The 20,182-nt window shown below is 40.2% G+C and overlaps 1 protein-coding gene across 1 annotated transcript in view; it reads right to left on the bottom strand.

Annotated features, from left to right (window-relative positions):
* Lamb4 (laminin subunit beta 4) overlaps positions 1-20,182 on the bottom strand; it is a 94,434-nt gene that overhangs the window by 22,774 nt on the left and 51,478 nt on the right. The window contains exons 17-24 of the mRNA XM_076862325.2: positions 14,809-14,986; positions 13,191-13,334; positions 11,613-11,844; positions 11,044-11,201; positions 9,305-9,529; positions 8,191-8,411; positions 3,578-3,674; positions 957-1,332 (exon numbers count right to left, since the gene is read on the bottom strand). Of these exons, the coding sequence (XP_076718440.2) occupies positions 957-1,332; positions 3,578-3,674; positions 8,191-8,411; positions 9,305-9,529; positions 11,044-11,201; positions 11,613-11,844; positions 13,191-13,334; positions 14,809-14,986 (1,631 nt within the window). The remainder of the gene's footprint in view (positions 1-956; positions 1,333-3,577; positions 3,675-8,190; positions 8,412-9,304; positions 9,530-11,043; positions 11,202-11,612; positions 11,845-13,190; positions 13,335-14,808; positions 14,987-20,182) is intronic.

Here is a 20,182-nt window from a genome sequence, read left to right as displayed (position 1 = left end):
AATGAATGACCTTGGAGTTACATTTGAGTTACTTAGGACATAATACTCTATAGCTTCAACTATTTCTTAATTCAGGAACTTTTAATGGGGAGTAGAGACATTGTTTATATAACCTCACTTTTTGAGATTTCTTTGTAAACTATGAGCTTCTTTGAGGATAGTAACTATACCTAGTTCATCCAGGCTTTGCCCAGAGCAAGTTGGCCCACTCTGCCTCAAGAGTCGAGGTGCCCGTCCTAACTGTGCAACTCTGCCATTCCAGAGGGAGAGCAGCCACAGAGGGTACGTGAATACATGGGTTGGTTATGTTTCAGTGAACTTGATTCACAGAAGCAAGGGCTGGGTTGGATTTGACCTGTGGGCTGTAGTTTGCTGATTTCTGGCCCAGAGAAACCAATGTAATCTTGAGAAACGGTTGATAAATGGGGGAAAAAAAAGGAATCAACAATATGTAATAAAAAAACAATCTTGCATTTTGAAGGAATACCTTATTTGTTATAAGACTGCACACTAATGTATGGGCTTCTAAACAACTGAAAAATTTGGGGAAATTTAGCAAGTTTTCCATGAGTGCTTTGATAAAAAATAGTATTATTTGTATTAGAAACAACTATACTTCCAGTTAGTCTTTTCAGCTCTGCTGGGTTTGAACTTCCCAATTAATCTCCTTTCTCTGTGGGTGGAATCATGCCCCCAAGTGTGCTGGGCAAGCGCTCTACTACTGAACTACGTTCTCACCCCTCAATTAACCTCTTATTGACTGTCTTTTTGTTATAATCAATGGCATCTGGAAAAAATCACATACAATTCTAACAAGGCAAGAAAGACAGACCAGCAGGGTTACTGGCCTGGTTATTAACTGAACACTTATCTATTCCCTGATATCAATGAAGACAGAGGCAGGAGCTGAGGTAAGTCAGGAGCTGGGCTATCTTTCCCTCAAGCACAGAGCTTACCTAACAGAGTCATGATAATCCTTGACTTTTAAGAATTCCTCAGATGAGAGAACAGGATGTTTCAAAATCCTCTCTATTTCAGACATGTTCTCTCTGAGGCCTTTGAAGTCGACCTCACAGACCGGCAGGGTCTCTCTTTTATCTTCCATGTTAGCAGCCAGCCTAATTAACCCTTGCACTGCTTTGGAGAGGGAAGAAATGGCCTGGTCCCATTGATCAAAACACAAGTGACATCGAAGACAACTAGGGAATTCCTGACCATGACCCCGGGCACAGCGGTCACATCGCTGGCCGCTGACACCCTCCCGGCAGTGGCACATGCCTGTGTCTGGGTCACAGGTAGGCTTCTGGGTTCCTTCCATGTTGCAGTCACATGCTAAAAAGGAAGAGAAAAGAAGCAAAGAACGTCACTTGTTTTTTTGCTTATGACTAGCTCAAGAACACAGCTGTCTCTTCTTTCCTGAGAATCTTTCCAACGTATGTTTCTAAGGTGGCTATTTAAAAACTATACAATTTCAGAGATCTGTGCAATGGTCATGCCTCTGTATATACATGCCTCTGTATATTTCAATAGCAAATCAATTCATGGTTTCTATATGGAAAATTTGGGAAACTGTGTTATATATATTGTGTGTGTGCATATGTATGTTCTTTATCTGTTTGAGGGAGACGTGTGGATTTGATGGTGGGTAGCACTTTAGACCTGCTACTGAAGAAGTCCCAGGTGTGCTAGGTGTGCTGACCTACGATGTCTTCCATTACATAAGAGGAGCTATTTCATTCTCAAAAAGTGGGGGAATTAAATGCATATTATCTGAATTTTGAAAAATTATCTGATGCCCCATAGCATTTTGAGTAGGTTCCTGATCAAATCAGAGGATGGACATGTGGGAAGCTATTGCCATCATTGCAATCTCTCAAAGATTAGGGAATCACTGGTCCATGTCTTTCAACTAATTGCAAGAGACAAATGATTTAAAAGGCATTTGACAGTTTGAATATGAATAAGGCCAATTACAAATACAAACTGATTAACACCCTAACCTCCTCAACTAGATATTATCTAGCACATATTATCAGATTTGGTCCAGGGGCTTCAGCAGGAAGCCCTGGGGGTAGTGTTATATCACTTCCCCAGCTGGAAGGCAAGGTTCCCTGCTCATTACCTGGTCTCCTCAGGAGCTTTAGTGGAGTCTGTGGCCTGTGGGGAACTTTTGTAAAGTTTCTCTATTGCTTCACAATAAAAGGCGAAAGCATTTTTATGAAATAAGATTATTAGAATATTAGATGATTATGGAAAAAGAGGTCCTCTAAAACAAAATTTCCAAGAGTTAAGATTTCTCCCTGTTTTTTGTTTTTCTTTTCTTTTAGGGGTGATAGTGCTGGAGATTTTACCCAGGCCTCTGTATGCTCAGCAAGCACTCTACCACTGGGCTACACTGCCAGCTCCTCCTCCTGGTTTTGAAATAATCAATTCCGCTTAGAAAACTAAGTAAAGTGTAGCATGGAGAAAACTCACTGAGTACACATATTTGAAGGGGGCAAGGGAAGGATGGCAATATTTTTAGCCACAAAAGACCATTTATACAGAAATGGAGAGGAGGAAAGAGTCATCATGCTTGGCGATATAGGGGTGACCATGATGGTAAGACCATCACATTTGGCATTTCTTTGGATTGATCTCCTTTGGAAGCTGATTTTAACAGGAGATTAAAAAATCCTGTTGCCTAGAACCAACCCAGACTCTAAATGTGCACTACCGTGGCACCCACTAACTGAATGTGGCTATTTTAAATGAAATAAATAAAGAATTCTGATCCTCTGTTTCAGTACATGCTAGTTACCTGTAGCTGTAACTGGGCAGCATGGAGGTTGAACATTTCCCTCACTGCAGAAAGTTCTATTGGACACAGATGCTTGAAATGCTGCTATTTAGGACTCACATACATAATGAAGGCCACTGGAAGAAACTCCAAGAGGGTGGTGGTGTCACATTTTTTGTGACACCTAAAACACCCAGCAGGCGTTCTATGAATGTTTATTAACTAAGTAACTATGGGATAGACCCAGGGTCATGGGTCACTTTGAGGAAATATTTATCTCTCTGGCTTCCTATGCCTATCTCCCAGCCTCTCCCTCAGTCCACAGAGGTTAATTTCCCCCCAAACAATTGTAAACATCAGAAAATTGGCTATAAATCATGGTCCTAGAGGTCTGTTCCACTGTATTGAATTCAAGGAATTATTATTATTATTTAGTTGGGGTCTCACTATATTGCCCAGGATGGCTCCAAACTCCTGAATTCAGAGATCCTCCTGCTTCAGCTTCCCAAGTAGCTGGGACTAAAGGCATGCACTACCATGCCTGACACAATTTTGAGGGATTTGAATATAGGCTAGTTTTTAATACAGGCTAAAAGTTTTAGCACAGGAGAAAACTTTTTTGTAGGGCTACAAAGAGATTATTTTCTAAACTCAGATAAAACTTTGTGAATTTTCAAATGAAGTCCACATCTAAAATCAACAACCAAATGAAGGAACTTGAGACTCAGTGGGTTCATCATGTGCCCACGGCAGGGCCAGCTGAGTGTACTCACGTGCTTAAAGAGCTTCAGTACTTACGAAGGCATTGCCCGAATAGGTCACGATAATAATTTTCCTGGCACTCACTACAGCGTTTCCCACCATAGCCCAGTTTGCACAGACATTGGCCTGTAAGCTGTGAGAACAGTCACGGGTGAGGAAGGGACAAGCTTTGTGGTGTGAAATATAATGCATTTGCTCAGGGAACATTTTTCCCTCCAGTGACTTTGAACATACAGCTGTGCAAAAGCGGAGAAGGATGATTCCCACGGCCAGCAAGCACCCTGGATAATACTGAAACTCAGGAGCTAATGTGTTTTGGCCCTAGGCTTTTGGATATACCGCCTGTGTCCAGCTGTTCAGGGACAGGTGGCCCCAACTGGGGAAACATACACAGATGTAAATGAAAACAAAACACATATTGGGAAATGGGCCACATTCTTTCCCTCTACAGTTATGGGAGTTTCCCCCAGAAGAGAGAGACGGGGAGCCAAGCCAAAGACCTGGTCTAACATTCATCAATTAATTTGGCAAGTAATGTTTCCATTAAGGAATGTAGATTGTATTAACTGAGCTAGGGTTCTGTTAAAATAATAAAAAAAGAATTGTTTTGTACTTTATACTTAATCATTTAATGACTGTCGTTTAACTGTAGGGGAGAAGGCTAAACTTTCTTGAATCCTCCCAACTGGATTATTGACTAGTTGTTCTAAAAACTGAGGAGGTTAGAAGATAATAGGTGAAAAATACAAACATAAATCACTATTGTAGCAGTTCTACACTATGCTTGACCAAATCTGCTTAAACGTCAACTCTGTCAGAAGGCTTCCAGTAAATTAGCAGCTAGATTCATAAAGTGACTGGGTCTACCAAGCTTCTACTCATCTTTAGATTCCCATTAGCTTCTACTAAAAAAAAAAAAAAGGGAATGATGGGTAGCTTGCTGTCCTTGAGGCCTGTCGTACTGCTAGTTGGTCTGGATTGTTGGGCACTGATTTCTCTACTGATGCAAAATCTGCCTCCTTGTAACTGGTTCCTATTTTTATGAGTCCTGACTTGTGGAATTGTATAAAACAGGGAGCCTCCCTCTTTCTTAACAAAAGATGGCCATCTCAACTGGCCTTTGCATCTCTTCTCCAAGCTGACTGCCTCCAATTCCTTCAAACCTTCATCACAGACTATCATGGTTCTATCCCTTATTCTAGTTGCCTTTCTTTGGACATAACCTCTATGTTATGTTTAAAATATGATGCTGAGCAGAAAGACAAATCCTGACCACTCTCATTCATATGCATGTGGAAGCTTAAAAAGTTGATCTCATAGATGTAGAGAGTGAAATGGAGGAGGCTGGAAGGATAGAGAGAGGGGAGAATAGAGGAGGGCGGGTTGACAGGTGCAAAAATACAGTTAGGAGGATTAAGTTCTAGTCTCCTATGATATAACAGGGTGACTAGTTAATGATTTATTACATATTTCAAAATAGCTAAAAGAGAGGATTTTGTCCCAGTACAAAGAAGTGATAAGAATTGAGGTGATGGATGTGCCAAGCATCCTGATATGATCATTACACATTGTGAATATGTATCAAAATATCACACTCTACTCCATAAATGTGTATAGTTACTATGTGTTAATTAAAACTTTTTTTAAAAAATTACAAAAAAAATATGGTGCTCAGAAAAGACCACAATGCTCCTGGAGCTTCCTGACCAGCAGAGCAGATATGGAGCAATGATTGCCCTGAACTGGGCATGCTGTGACCCCGCTCTAGTTGGAACAGGCATCACCCCTTTGGCAGACCTGGCACGCTGCTGGCTCACTTGAAGCTTGAACTTGCAAGTGAAAATTTTCAGATATTTTTCACAGGAGCTGGTGCCAAGTTATTATCCTGTATTTGTGCAAGTGATTTTAAAAACCTAATTGCACAATTTTACTTCTACCCTGTTAACATTTCCTTTTGTTTCTAGCCTACACGACAGCCTGTTAGGTTGTGCTGTCTCCTGCACATTAGCTTACAGCTTTGCAGTATCTGCACATTTGAGAAACTTGTTACTCCAACTCTGCTAAACTGTTGATGAAAACATTGGACAACACGTTGGGATCTCTCTGTGGGAATGCACTAGGGGCCACCCCTGGCTGACACAGAGACATTTATCAGTAGTTGTTTGAACAGCTGGGAATCTAATTGTTCACATGTCTTCTCTATACTCCAATGAAAAGTGTTTCCTGATTGTAGAGAGTAACCTTCCACATGGGATCCATAGTGGACCAAACAACATAAAATACCCTTGCCATGAGGTGCTTTTTGGTTAAACCAATGTCATCTGACCTTCAGCTTCATAGGCTTCCTTTAGCCTCCATGGCTGTTGAGTAATGCTACAAAGATGCTTCCCAAAGGGTCTAAGAGGCATGTGGGACAGAGCAGTCATCCATGTTAGAAGTCCCTCATGAATCAGGAAGCCCAGCAGTCTGTGGCGTTCTACCAATTTATTCCATGGTTAGTGGCTACAGGTAAAAAGGGAACACAAAAAATGGGTGTGTTCACCTAGCATCCAGATCTTGAACTCTAACACTATCTCCAAAAAAGGAACCAGCACTCATTGGAGAAGGGACTGATTCTAGGACTGGGGCAAGAAATACATAAAGATGATCCTGAGACATTTTTTAGTGTAAAAAAATAAGGAAGTACTTTGAAAACCCCTACAATTTGGGCATATGTCAAGAGGACACAGGGGCCTAATGAATGAGCTTCCAATGGTTACAGTTGGAAAAATTTGAACAACAAAATAATGTTGGACCATAACCAATAGTGTAAGTATCCATGAATTCGTGGTGATATAAATAAATTGAATAAATGCATAAATGGGGGACAACAAAAATATCTCCAGTGCAGAAGAATTCCAACTATTCATGGAGATACTCTGCCCTCCAGGGGGTGGACATAATTCCTTGCTGCTTGAGTGTGGGTTGTGTGTGGCGACTTCCATCCAAGAGTACAATGTGCAAAGGAGGAAGAGAGTGACTTTAGAAGACAGAAACCTGACCAGTACTACCTCTGCCTGGTGCCCAAGATGCACATCAAGAGTGATAAATCATGTTGCTAACATGCACCCTTAATATGATGTGATGAGAAGGGGAACACTTTACCTCCCAGCTCTTCTCAAAACCCATAGCTCCAGTCTAACGAGGAAAACATTGGATTAAACTGAAGGACTTTCTAGAAAACACCCCTCAAAACTGTCAAGGTCATCAGCAATAAGGAAAGTCTGTGAAACTGTCACAGCCAGGACTAGCCTACAGAGACACAATGACTCACTATAGTGAGTTCTGGATGGGGTCTTGAAACAAAAAAAGATATTAGGTAAAAACTGAGGAAATCTGAATAAATAATGAAGTTCAGTTAATGATAATATATTGATCCTGGTTCATTAATTGTGGCAATTAGTGTTAACAGCAGGGAAAACTGGTGTGGGGTACATTGTCTCTGTACTACCATCAGAATCTCACAAATCTATTTTAAAATAAAAAAATTTACATTTTTTAAAAAGGAGAATGGTATGTCTGTGTGGGTTGGTGGGGGGAGGGTTGGAGAAAAGGAAGGAGAGAAGGGAAAACACATTCTATATGTAAGAACTACCTTCAAAAATGTACGTTAGACTTGACCTTTGAATAATAAATTGAACAGTGCAGCTGAAATTGGAGGTGAGCTATGCATACTAATTATGATTACTCTACCTTCTTAGATTAGTATTTTGATCCAATTAAACTCTGATCCCTATATTGTGAATTTATCTTTTTCTAAAATTTCTTACTATTGTTTTATCCTCTCCCATCTCTATTAATGTGAAAAATGGATTCATTAAGCCAACAAACAAGGCAAAACAAAAAACAAATTATGGTATTAACATTTTTTCATTAATAGATATTATAATAATTTTTAAAAATTCTGTGCCCCTTGTGTAATTGACTAAAAACCATAGTTAAGTAGTGTTAGCTGTATATTCTGTGGTGACGATTGGCTCCCAGTGGCCTATCTATCCTGGGCTCTTTAGAAGCACTCATGCTGGTCTGAACATAAAGAAGAAATCCTGCTTTACCAGACATAAAGAAACTGACAAGTCCTCAGAAATGACAGCTCCATTTTAAAAATGGAATTGTGTCTCTAGCACGGCAAACAAAACAAAACAAAACAACCCAACTAACCAACCAATCAACCAACAAACCAACATAACAACAGTGACAGCAACAACAACACTAACAAAAGGAACTGTGGATTCTGAAGCACCTGTTTATTTCCATCCTGATTAATAAGTAATTTCTGGTTAACAGCCTATTTCTTGGATCCTCCCTATGATTCCGAGAGGGAAGGTTGGTGTCTGGGCTTTGTTGTGCAAAAAGTCTGACTTCCCCAGTCACAGACAGGCCTAAGGAAAATGGAAGTGAGTAAGCTTAACTCCGAGATCCTCATACTCTTTTCCTGAGTCTTTTCATTCCTTAGTAAATAAATACCAACTCTGTGCCTATATAAGGTTATTATTCATGTCTAAAAACAGTAGCACACTTAGAAAATTTTCTTTACACATTTGGAAGGCACATTTCAGTCAATACAATTCTCACTTTTGAATGCACTAGGAAGTTTTAAAGTGTCTTGCCTGGTCACAGTGGCTGCTTTGAGAGGTCTGGTGGTCACAGTCACATGACTGACATCCCCTGCCAGGGACCAGATTCCAGTGTCCATCAGCACAATGGTCACAAGCCAGGCCTGTGACATTTGGTAGACAAGGACATGCACCAGTGATGGGGTCACAAAGGCAAACTTCCTCACCAGGGGGACACACAGTGGGACTGACTCCAGAAGGGTGGCAGAAGCATCCTGAGATAAGAAAGCTGTTGTTAGAAGTAAATTCAATAACACCGGCATTTAACAAACCATGGGAACAGCTTTTTAGACCTGGAAAAAACGACCTATATCGTTTTTTCCAAAGGAGTCAAAGAAAACCCTCATAATAGCATGGGATTTATTAGAGAATTTAAGCTGAACCCATTCAATTATTTTTGATCCCCCAAGTGCCAGTTTCACACATGTCAACCCACTGTGCTCTGGGAGGTCACAGTAAGGATGACTATAAGCCTCACTTTCCCCTTATGTCATTCGCCAAAGCCCTTTTTATTTAAATGATTTGGAAAAAAAAAAAGGATTACTAAATCAGTTTAGGTTAGTGGAAATCGTTAAAATATCCACTGTTATTTTAGTGAACGTTTTTCTTTCTTTTTTCACAGAATAAATCTTAGTCTTCCACAGAGATTCTCACATTTATACATTAAAGCCACTTGATGAGCTTCTTAAAATACAGATTCCTGGGCCTCACAGAGATTCTGATTCTGTGGGTCTGGCCTATAACCTAGGAATGTGCATTTGAGTCCCCCCACCTCACCCTAGCTCCAGGTGATTCTGGAACAGGTACCCTGTGGACTACACTTTAAGAAATGTGCTTTGAATCTACTAGGACAGGTGTTAAAGCAAGGGTCATAAAAGGCAAATGAACAACAGCAGTTTGAGACTGCATTTGAGAAAGCCTGTGGTGATGCTGCACTCATTTCTGTGGGTGTCAACTCAGTGAAACAGCCCTATCACCCAACTGGTGTTGGGTGCTGCTTTCACTTGCAGGGACTGGCCTAAATGAAGCAAGCACGGGAAAGCTGATGACACATTAATGAGCTGCCACTCAGCCACCGCATTCCTCCCAGACAGCTTTGCAGACTTACTTCTGCAGGTCTGATTGAGGGCTGATCCAAAGTGACCTGGTTTGCAGAGCTGGCAATTTGTACCGTGAGTGTTGTGCAGACATCGAAGGCACTCCCCTGTTACCCGGTTGCAGGACTCTGGATCAGTTACATCTATGTTGTTGTTGCAGGCACATGGCTGGCAAGGTGCTCCCGAAACACTTGGATTACCATAGAAACCAGGAGCGCATTCTCCACACTGAACACCTGAAGGCAGATGATAGGAAAAGGGAACGGGATGAGGCATAAGGGTTGGGTAATGGAGGGGGATTGATGTAAATAGAGAATTCTTGGACTCCTTTAGGTATAATGAGAAGTCACACCTTTGAGGGGTGTGAATAAGAAAAAGTATTGTAAATAAAATAAAATATTCATTTTAATGTATTATTCACTCAGAAAATTAAAAGATCATACAGAACTAAGAAATCTTTGGTGAAGAGTAGATTCTAGTCTTTATCAAGAACTAAGGAGTTGTGGGCACAGTACTTTTAATTCCTTATGTCACCAAAGTTACTCTTTGTGTGCCCCAGGACTGAAAATTCAGTGCAACAGTCCCTCTCCTCCTGGTGGCACCCCAACTTCCACCGAATATGAGAGGGGGGGTGTGGTTAAAATGAGGCAGCTCTGAAGGGAAAATGCAAAAAAAAAAAAAAAAAGTGACAGATTGGGAGGTGTGTTTAAGGTGAAGAAGGGCGAGGGCAGTTTTTGATATATGAGCGCTTTGGGGATTTCTCCCAAGCACCAAATACAGAGGCCATCTTTCTCTCCAACACTCTTTACCCTTCCAACCTCCAGGGAATTGCAGTTGTTTAGGTGCCCAAACGGTGGATCCACTCTCCACACTTTGGTTTATCCTTTTGGAAATGCTCTTAGCCTAAAGATGGCCTCAGTCCTTTAAAACAGATGCACCAAGCCAAACTGTGCTTGGAGAAGAAAGAAGAGGCAACAATTAACCAAGGCCATGTGTAACCTCAGATGTAACAAACAAGAGAAAAATCAGTCCTGTGATTTGTTATTTATAATGGTAATTATCCTTAAAGAAAATAATAATGCCATATTTTTTAAGTATAATTAAATCAAATAGACTTTTTAAGTTTTTTTTCTTGCTTGCATTATGTATTCACATTCATGATTAAACTCTTTAAAATAAGAATTTTGAAGGAGCAACAGATACAAATTTAGAATTAGGACTTATGCAGTATCTGCACAATGCCCAAATCAGTGCTCGAAGATATTGAAAAAAATTAGTTTTATCTGTTAAATAATAGTCAAATTGCTTGCTTGTAATTATACAAAGAAAACATTTGACTGATTAAATTTTATTATTTTATTATCTATTTGCTTATACAACATGTTTTATACATATATTGATGTTTTACATATATACAAAACATACATATGCTACTTAATCATATATATTTTACTAAGCATGTGATTATTATAATTTAAATAATTTGACTTGACCCCATTTAGTTAATTTTCTAAAACATTATTTTAAAGCAATTATAGCTTAGTGGAATGAGTTTTTACTTGTCATTGGTTTTTGAATCCTTCAAATTCATTGTTCAGCAAAGGAACAGCAACTCAATAAATTGTGCCTTCTTACCATTAACTGATCTTCTGCACCATTCATGTGTCCAAGGCGGACAAATTATGAACATTTAATCATTTTCAGATTGCAGCATGGGATGGAAGGAAAAATGATGAACTAGACTTCATACCTGTATAACCTTGAAGACAATTGCAGATTACATCTGTCATCCAAGGACTCTGATAACAGGAATGGGCAAAATACTGATTGCTTGAGGGAGCATCTGGACACAGGCAAGGACGACAAGACTGTCCTAAAGACGGATTTCCATAGTAACCATCGATGCACCTGTCAAAGCAATTTCCTTTTACCAAATGCTCCTGGGAAAAGGTCATGTGTTAGCAACTGTAGATTTGCTATGCTTTAGGACTATGCAACTCTCAAAACTCAATATTTTAAAAGATTTTTTTTTGTTTGGTTTATATTGAAAGTCCCACAGTATAGTCTTTAAACCCTTCATAACTTACATGTTGGAGTGGAGAAACATAAAAGCAGCATGCCAGGCAAGCGGGTTACAGATTTAGTCAGACATTTTCTGGGTTCATAAGATGACTCTGAAGGATGATGAAACCATTATCTCCACCCCTGGCATTTGTTCTACACTTAAATACTGTGGAGTATTTACTTGAAGGTCCTCCTTTATGAAATCAGAACAAAAATTTCAAAATCTAAAAATTAAAGTGCATGTGAATTCCATACCTTTCACAGTTTCTTCCGGTTGTGAAACCTCCACAATTGAAGCACGACCCTGTCTCTGAATCACAAAGTTCAGCAAACCCATTGCAATGGCAAGGACGGCAGTTGGGAAACCCAAAGTAGCCTGCCAGGCACTGATCACAACGGCGGCCAGTCACCTCTTTGTGGCAGGGGCACTGACCAGTTATTTGGTCACAGACCGTGTTCTTCGAACCCTGAGGATGGCAGTGACATGCTGGATAAAACAAAGAGAATCGTGTTGGGTGGTAGCAAGCATGATGTTGATGAAACAGTTAAAATTATGATTTTTTTTTTTTTTGCATTCGCTGTCCCAACCCAGGTGAATAGAATGAGTCTGTAAAGTGCTCAGAACAAAGCCTTGGCACATAATGAGCACCAGACAAATGTTTTTTAAATAACTGATTCATTCAATAAACAGTAGGTTTTGAACAGCTGGACCTTATGAACCCTTGTTTATATAGAAGAACCAAATAAGCAATATGTTTTCAATGACTTGTACTTCCAAATATTATCAGGGGTCAAAGTATAACTTTGATATTGTAAAAAATGTCAGAACCCTTCTTGGGATAGTCAGAGTTTTCTTTTTCTTAGACTAGGCCCAATGCTTTTCTGATAAATTACTGAATCTCTTGAGCCAGTCTTCCCTGTACAAAAATGTAAGGGCTGTTGGTTTGATAGTGTGTTACACAGAAGAAGTATTTGCTCCCTGTGTAAATCTCTTTGCATATCTTAAGCACTTCATAACATTTTTTTAAAAGAAAGAAAAAGTAATAATGGACCTGGGTAGGTACTGTTCACTAGGTAGGCAGCCACACCCAAGAAATGCCAAGGAAGAGGACCCCATCTTTGAATTATGTCTGAAAAGATATGTTCTCCTATTGGAAAGGAGAATGAACAGGTAGATAGCTATCTGTAGGTTTCATGGCGCCTAAGGTAGGTTTCAGTGGGGAACAATATTTTAATGGCTTAAATAGTGAACAGATGACTAAAAACCCTACATATGAAGCCAGAAAGCTGAATTATAACTGGCTGAAAGAACTGGGTGGCTCCTTCATGGTTTTTTTTTTTTTTTAATAGCTTTAACTTATTTATCTTTTATCTAGTGCTGAGTATCGAACCTAGTGCCTCACACGTGGTAGGCGAGCCACAACCCCAGCCCCATGGTGGCTCTTTCTTGACTTCCTGGTCTCATGGCTGTTCTAACTCTCCAACCACTGGGATTAAAGGGTATATCTTAACGCTGGGTTTGCCTAGCCAACTCCCTTCATGGTGTTCCCACTTTTACCGATTACTTCCCATTTAACACAGGATACAAAATTCCAGACACGCAAACCACATTTTATTCCTAACCGAACTCTACACTCAGTTGGTGCTGGTTGATCAGTGGATGAATGAAGTTTGGTAGGAAAAATTTCAGCCCATTTTATCTACATAAAGCCTCAATAACGCAGTCAAGTTCCCAATTTCCCTTCCTTTAAAATCCCCACATGCCTCTGCCTGCCTTTGAAATGCCAAGATTGTAACTAAGCATATTTCCCCTTGTATCTTTCTTCTACGTACAGTGACAGCCATGATGTCCCAAACCGTAGCTTCCAGTTGAGCACCTGTGGCAGCAGCGCCCAACCACATGAGGTTTACATTGGCACTGGCCTCCAAGTGGGCTGCAGCTGGATCCGACTGCACCCTGGGGGTGACACTTGCAGGCTGAAGAGAACAGAGGAACTTGGATAGAGCTGAAGGAGGTGGCAGATAAGGACCTTCCCCCTTGTGGGTCTAGTTCACTTTGTTTGGCACCTCTCTAGCCCTCAACTGCCTCAACTGTTAAATGGGGGCAATATAGAATCTACCTTATGGGACTGTGATACAGATCAAAGGCAATAATATCTGTGTAGTACTTAAAACTACATTTGGCATGTAGTAAATACTCAACAATAATATTATTATTATTATTATTTATTTTTGGTACCAGGGATTGAACCCAGGGGTGCTTAATCACTGAGCCACATCTCCAGCCCTTTTTAATTTTTATTTTGAGACAGGGTCTCGCCAAATTGCTTAGGGCCTTGCTAAGATGCTGAGGTTGGCTTTGAACTCGGAATCCTCCTACCTTGGCATCCTGAGCTGCTGGGATTACAGGCATGCACCATCATGCCCACTTTAAGTCTTTCATTAACTTGTTAAATAACATTTATTGAAGCCAGGGATGGTGGTGGCCTGTAATTCCAGCAGCTCCAGAGGCTGAGGCAGGAGAATTGCAAGAATTGCCTTAGCAGTTTAGCAAGACAAGACTATGAGCAACTCTGTCTCAAAATAAAAAATAAAAAAGGCTAGGGATATGGCTCCATGGTTAAGTGCTCCTGGGTTCAATCCCTGGTACAAAAAAAAAAGGGGCTTAAAAATTATTCTATCATAATTAGTGTTATTACTTCAATTTCCAATGCTCTATGTTGGTGCTGGAGTATATCTATGAATTTTCCCCCTATTTCACATATTTCACAAGATGGTGGGCACACTGAACCCATAGCCCTACACTATAAAAACAAACAACAAACAAACAAACAAACAAACAAAAACATTTGCTTAGAGCTCAGGAAGCCCGAGCTCTTACTCTATAGCACTATTTCTCAACCAGGGGATTATTTTGCCCCATAGGAGACATTTTTGGATTTCATGACTCAGGGAGGGTGATACTGGTATCAGGTGGGTAGGGATGTGGCTAAGCATCCTATTATGCACACACCCAATAAAGAATTATGCTGCTCAGAAGTTATATAGTGTGGAAGCTGAGAAACCCTCTACTATACCTAAGTGAATGGGCAAGCTGCATAAGATTTTTGAACCCTAATATCCTAATTTATTGAAGGTTTCAGGATGAAAGAACTTGGTTGGAGTTCCTTCCAGTCCTCAAATTGTGGGATTCCAAATGGGTGCTATAGGACCATTGCTCAAGCTGGCCAGCACTCCAAAGCTGCTACAGGGTTCCTGTTTTATATACTTACTATACTGGGAATTATGATTCTAACATATTGGCAGAATGCTCTGTACATCTGATGATTGAGTGACGGGTATTTTGGCTGTGGTTTGGAGTGGATACTAGAATACATGAATTCACTTATGTTCCAAAAGGCATTTGTACAGTTCTTAGTGCTTCAGTAGAGCCCATTAGACAGATACTCACCCACTGCCCCATTGTGTAGCTTGGCAGACATGCTGGCCACGAGCCTTTCACAAGCACCAGAGAGCACTTGAGGTCCCACTTCCGAGGCAATTTCAACACAGTTGTGCAGCTGATACTCATCCATGTCTTTCTTGCTGCAGAAATCCTCCCATGAATTGATTTGAGGAATGAGGCCAAGCTTTGGAAATAATGAGATTTTTTTTCAAACCCTCTGCTGTCCAAGATTCTCATGATATAAAATAATAGATCTCTGAGAATAATGGTTTAAAAGACTTAATAATCCAACTTGTCTAGGACTGAAGACTTTGTGATTTTTGATTATTTAAGAAATCTTTGACTAGGTATTTTCATTTATTGATTTATGGCAAAGAAATTAGATTGCCTTAATCTTTTTATTATCATCATCATGATGTTTTTTTTACTTGCTAATAAATTTGTCTTAGATATCAAAGACTTTTAACTAGGCTACTTGTGAATTAATTATGGCTGAGACAGTGCTTTTCATGTGGTAGAGTGTACTATAATTCCATAAAATTCTCCTCTTGGCTTTTTTTCAGTTACATGTTAACAGTGGTGTTCTACACACAACTTCTTGAAGATTCACAGTATAGAATAACAGAGTTACTAGAAGTCGTACAGGAAAGATACTTTTAAGATTCAGTGTTTACTATTATTTAATCAGTTGGTCCTATATCCAAATAAGACCTCTTATTAAAACCAGTGTTTCATAGATAAGATTTTGGGAATTGCTGGCATAGGCCATTTAGCTATCATGGGGACAAATGTATCAAAATAAGTTTATTTTCAAAGAGAACTCATCTGTAGTTTAATATCTATGTGAAGAAAGGCTATTATGTTACATGTTCTGAGAAAAGTTTGTTATGACCTAATACTATTTATCTTTTTAAATTCTTTGTTTTACCTAATACTATTTAAAATGTGTATTAATGGCTTTGGATGATAAAGTAGAGAGTATGTTGACCACATCAAGGTGGTCATTTTGAACACCTGGTGTTAAAAACAGTATTGAAAATAGGTTTTCATTCAGTGGGTCAAATTAGCCAGGACCGGGTGGCATAGATAGATCTCCCCTGGTTTCCTCTTTGCTTTGTTCTTACTGAAACCAGTTTCCACCGCCCTTTACTTCAACCTTCTCCAGCCTTTCCCCAGTTGCTGTTGGCCACACCTGTGGGTGGGCTCTCAACCCTGGACGTGTATCAGGGTGTCCTGCTCCTTGACTCGCTAGCCTGGTTCTTCTGCACTCTTGGAAGATGTGGTCCCCTCTTATTCTTCTTATTTTACAGAGAAAATAGACCCTGAATTCTCCTTCCTGCCTCCCAGACTCCAGCTTGGAATATCACCACCTTCCACGTCTCCAATTGCTGACAAAGGGAGAAGCGTTTTCTACGAGGAGATGTCCCATTGCCATCTCTGCCACCATTGGGAAACTCTGCCCATACTTTCTTGCTTCTGTCTCTTCCTTTCAGCTGACATTAAATGTGTCCACATCTCTCCCACCTGTACATCCACCTCCTTGATCTTAGTTATTCCTCCTACCACTGCCCCTGTCTCTGGCCCTTGATTCTTGGACAGACTTCATGAACAATGTTCTTGCCACCCCTCTGCTTTCTTTACCAGCTAATACAATGCCTCTCCTCACCCCTTAATACTGGGAATCCTCAGGGTTCTCTCATTAGCCCATTCTCACTCCATTCCGGCTTCCTTGGTGCCACCTCTAGGCTGTCGGCATTGGAATTTATGGCTCCTGCATCTGCCTCAATGAGACTCCACATGTGCAGATCTGCACTGATCCAATTGCCTATTGGTTGCCCCACAGCACCACAAACCAGACACCTGAAACCTGTTCTCCTTTCTGAGTCGGCTGTTGCTAAGTAATGCCACCCACCACATCTGCCAAGCTCTCAGTGGAGGGAACAAGGTCATTTTGACATCTGTTCCCTTTCTGTCAACAAACCCCACCACCACCTGTGTCCCACCCACATCACCTAAATCAAAAGCCTGCTCAGTTCCACCTCTTAAATGTATCTCGGATGCATTTGCTGTTCTCCATTCCCTTCCACTTCCCTAGCTGACGAGGGTGGCAGCCCAATAGATGTCCCAGTTTCCATTCCTGCCACCTCCCAACAACTTTCTGCATTCTAGTTGTTTTAGTAAGCTTCTCGTCACTGTGACCAAAAGACCTGACAAGAACAACTGAGAAGAGGAAAAGTTTTTCTTTTTTTGCTCACATTTTCAGAGGTCTAGTCCAAGGCCAGCAGACTCTAGCTCTGGGTGAGGCAGAACGTCATGGCAGAAGGGTGTGGCAGAGGAAAGCAGAACAGGATAGGGCAACCAGGGATCAGAGAGGGAGCTTCACTCACCAGGGATAAAATATAAACCCCAAAGGGACACCCGCAGTGACCTACTTCTTCCCCACACCCTGCTTGTCTATGGATACCTCCCAGTTAATCCAGTCAAATGAATTAATCCACCAAACAAGGCACAGCTCTCATGCAATCCAATCACTTCTCTTCTGAACATTCTTACATTGTCTTTACATGAACTTTTGGGAGAACTGCACATAAACTATAACCATAGTCACAGTGATCCTTTTAAATGTGCTTTGTTCAGATAATCCCCTCCTTATAAACTTTTCAGTGGCTTCCACTGCCTCTGGAAAAAAAATCTAAACTTACTTTCCTCATTCTGCTACCCCACTGCCCAGCCTGGCAGCCCAGTAATTCTCACTATGGGAGGCACCTCCCACTGGGGACATCTGGAAATTCAGAGTGGTTTTCATCATCACAGTGGTTGAGTAAGGTGTGTTAAGGGCATTTAGTGCATGGGGGTCATAAATACTAGACATTCTCATAAAATGGAAAATGATCTGATGTTATCTACAAGTTTTAAATGTTCCATTGAATACCCATGCATGCTCCCCACCAGGACCTGCTGCTCTGTCATAGGCCCCAAAGCAACAGAGCCAACCAACCAAAACTATGAGCCCTAATAAACCTTTTTTCTTTATAAGTTGCTTATCTCAGGTACTTGGTTATAATAATAGAAAGCTGTTCAAAACATCAGTAGGTTGGATTAAAGAATGTTGAGAACCATTTGATGAGTCATACTGAGCTTTTCAGGTCAGTAACCCACTATGACTCCAACGACCTCTCATATATTCTGTTGTTGTCTGCTTGTCTACATGTCCCTTTTATGGAGTGAGCCTCGGGTGGCAGGGATGGTATATGTCTTGTCCACACCTGTGTGTAACATCATGTCTAATTTATAGTAAGTGCTTCATAAAACTATGTTCCATAAACAAGTATATTTATATTTCTACTATTTTATATTTAAGTTGATAAAAAGGTAACTAAACATTTAAAAACAAAAACAGGTAGGAAGAGAGTCAGGAGACAGGTAGATGGTACAAGACTGGGGATAAGGGTAACTGTCCAGAGACTATTAATAGCTATCAGTCTGGAACAGTTTAGAGTTGGCTGTTCCTGAAACCAGGCTGATGGACCAGATGACAAGAGTCTCTGTCAGCTATAGGATTTTGTAATGCCATGACTCACTTCTTTTCCTAGAAACTTCAAAAGATTTTATGTTTACCAGTGTAGTCTGCTCCAGGATTTAAAAAGAAGAATGGCAGTTTTATATTCTAGAATGCCTAATATACTTCGGACTCCAAACACAGTTTTATGGAAGCACATATCATGTAATCCAAGCAACTGAAAACAAATCTCAACTGTCTTACTATGTCTGCCAGACAAAAGGCATTTGTGCTGAAGCGCACCCAGGGTAGAACAGAGGTTGCCTTTGGTCTTCTTGGTACGTACTCTGGTCTTAGATGCTGATGATAATCTAAGGGGAAGAATGAACTTTGAAATGACTCAGTCCCAACTGGTGTATTTTCCAGAGTAGCAAAATTGGTAATGTAGCATTAAGATGTTAATTTGTAATTATGAAATGTGTAATGTCTTTCTTCAGCTGGCCGTCCTGTCAGGGCCTATAGTGCACACTGAGGTGCCCAGTCTAGATCCTTTGGGGCTCGTGTATCTATCCTTCAGCTGCTATGGCATTGGCTCCTAAAGACCACAACAGTCTTCTTCAGAAAATAGGACTCAGCCATCTTGTCCTGGAATTTATGTACTCATTGGAAGGCAGGTGGTGGTGACACTGGTGAGCCTGTAGCCAATGACTTGGGCACATTTAGGAACACCACATTGCCTCTAGGGGGATTAAATTCTTTGGTGCAATTCAAATCTGAGGGACCAGATTGAAGCACCGTCAGTGGAGATCACATCCTTTCTTGGTTCCTTTCCCCAACCTCTCTTATTTCTCTTATTCCTCTTTTCCTGGGAACATGCCCTCAATAAATTACCTATATTCGAGACCCTGTCTCGGGGCATCTGAGACCCTGCTCTTAGGGAATAGTGTCTAAAACAGTAGTCCAGGGCCTTTTCTGAGATTTCTGATGGTTATCCAAGATGATGTTGCTGTCCTAATTTTTATTTATGTTTCAGGGTTTTTCATATATATAAGAGAATGATTGCTTGAAAATGATCAAATGGATATATTTTTAAATTAATTTCAAATTATCCATTTATATTCATCAAACATTACTGCAAAAATTTTATATACATGTTTGTCTTCTGTATCAAATTGAGATTTCTTTGAAGGCAAAACCTCATATTTTACACCCTAGGCCTAGCACAGTGCCTGGTGTGTATACGTTTATCGAAGAGATAATTTGGATGGATACATTTAATACAGCATCAAGTAATAACCTTTGGAATTTATAAAATTTAGAAATATTTAGAATATTGGTTTAAAATGAGGACTATCTTGGCTATTATAAACTCAAGTTTTATGATTATCACCATCATCATCATCATCATCTCCTTAGTAATCCCTGGATCCTTTATCTTTATTTGTTCTATCTGGGTTCCCAACTTTTAGCATTTTTTTGTCCCTGAATTAAACTTGTTAGATATGATTTTCTTCCTTTTGTAATTCATATGTTGGTTCATAAGCACAGTTCCATTAAAGCTCCTCAGCAGAGAAGATAAATTGTATGGGTAGGGAAAGCATGATAGTTTGAGTTTCCCATTCAAAACTTTGTTTCTACTTTCTATTTCATTTCTATTGAAATGTGGTAGAATCTCACCTCAACTATTACATAGCCCTCCAGATGTGGGTTTAGGCCACCTTGGTTAAGGTTGCCAGTATTACCCAGTTTAAATTGAATTTCAGAGAAATAACTGGTTTTGTCAGTTTTTTCCCCTGCCGTGACCAAAAGACCTGACAAGACAAGGAGGAAAAGTTTATTTGGGGCTCACATTTTTAGAGGTCTCTGTTTATACATGACCAA

Source organism: Callospermophilus lateralis, chromosome 1 (assembly GCF_048772815.1).
Source record: "Callospermophilus lateralis isolate mCalLat2 chromosome 1, mCalLat2.hap1, whole genome shotgun sequence".
NCBI classification, from domain to species: Eukaryota; Metazoa; Chordata; class Mammalia; order Rodentia; family Sciuridae; genus Callospermophilus; species Callospermophilus lateralis.
This window is presented reverse-complemented; position numbering and strand designations above follow the sequence as displayed.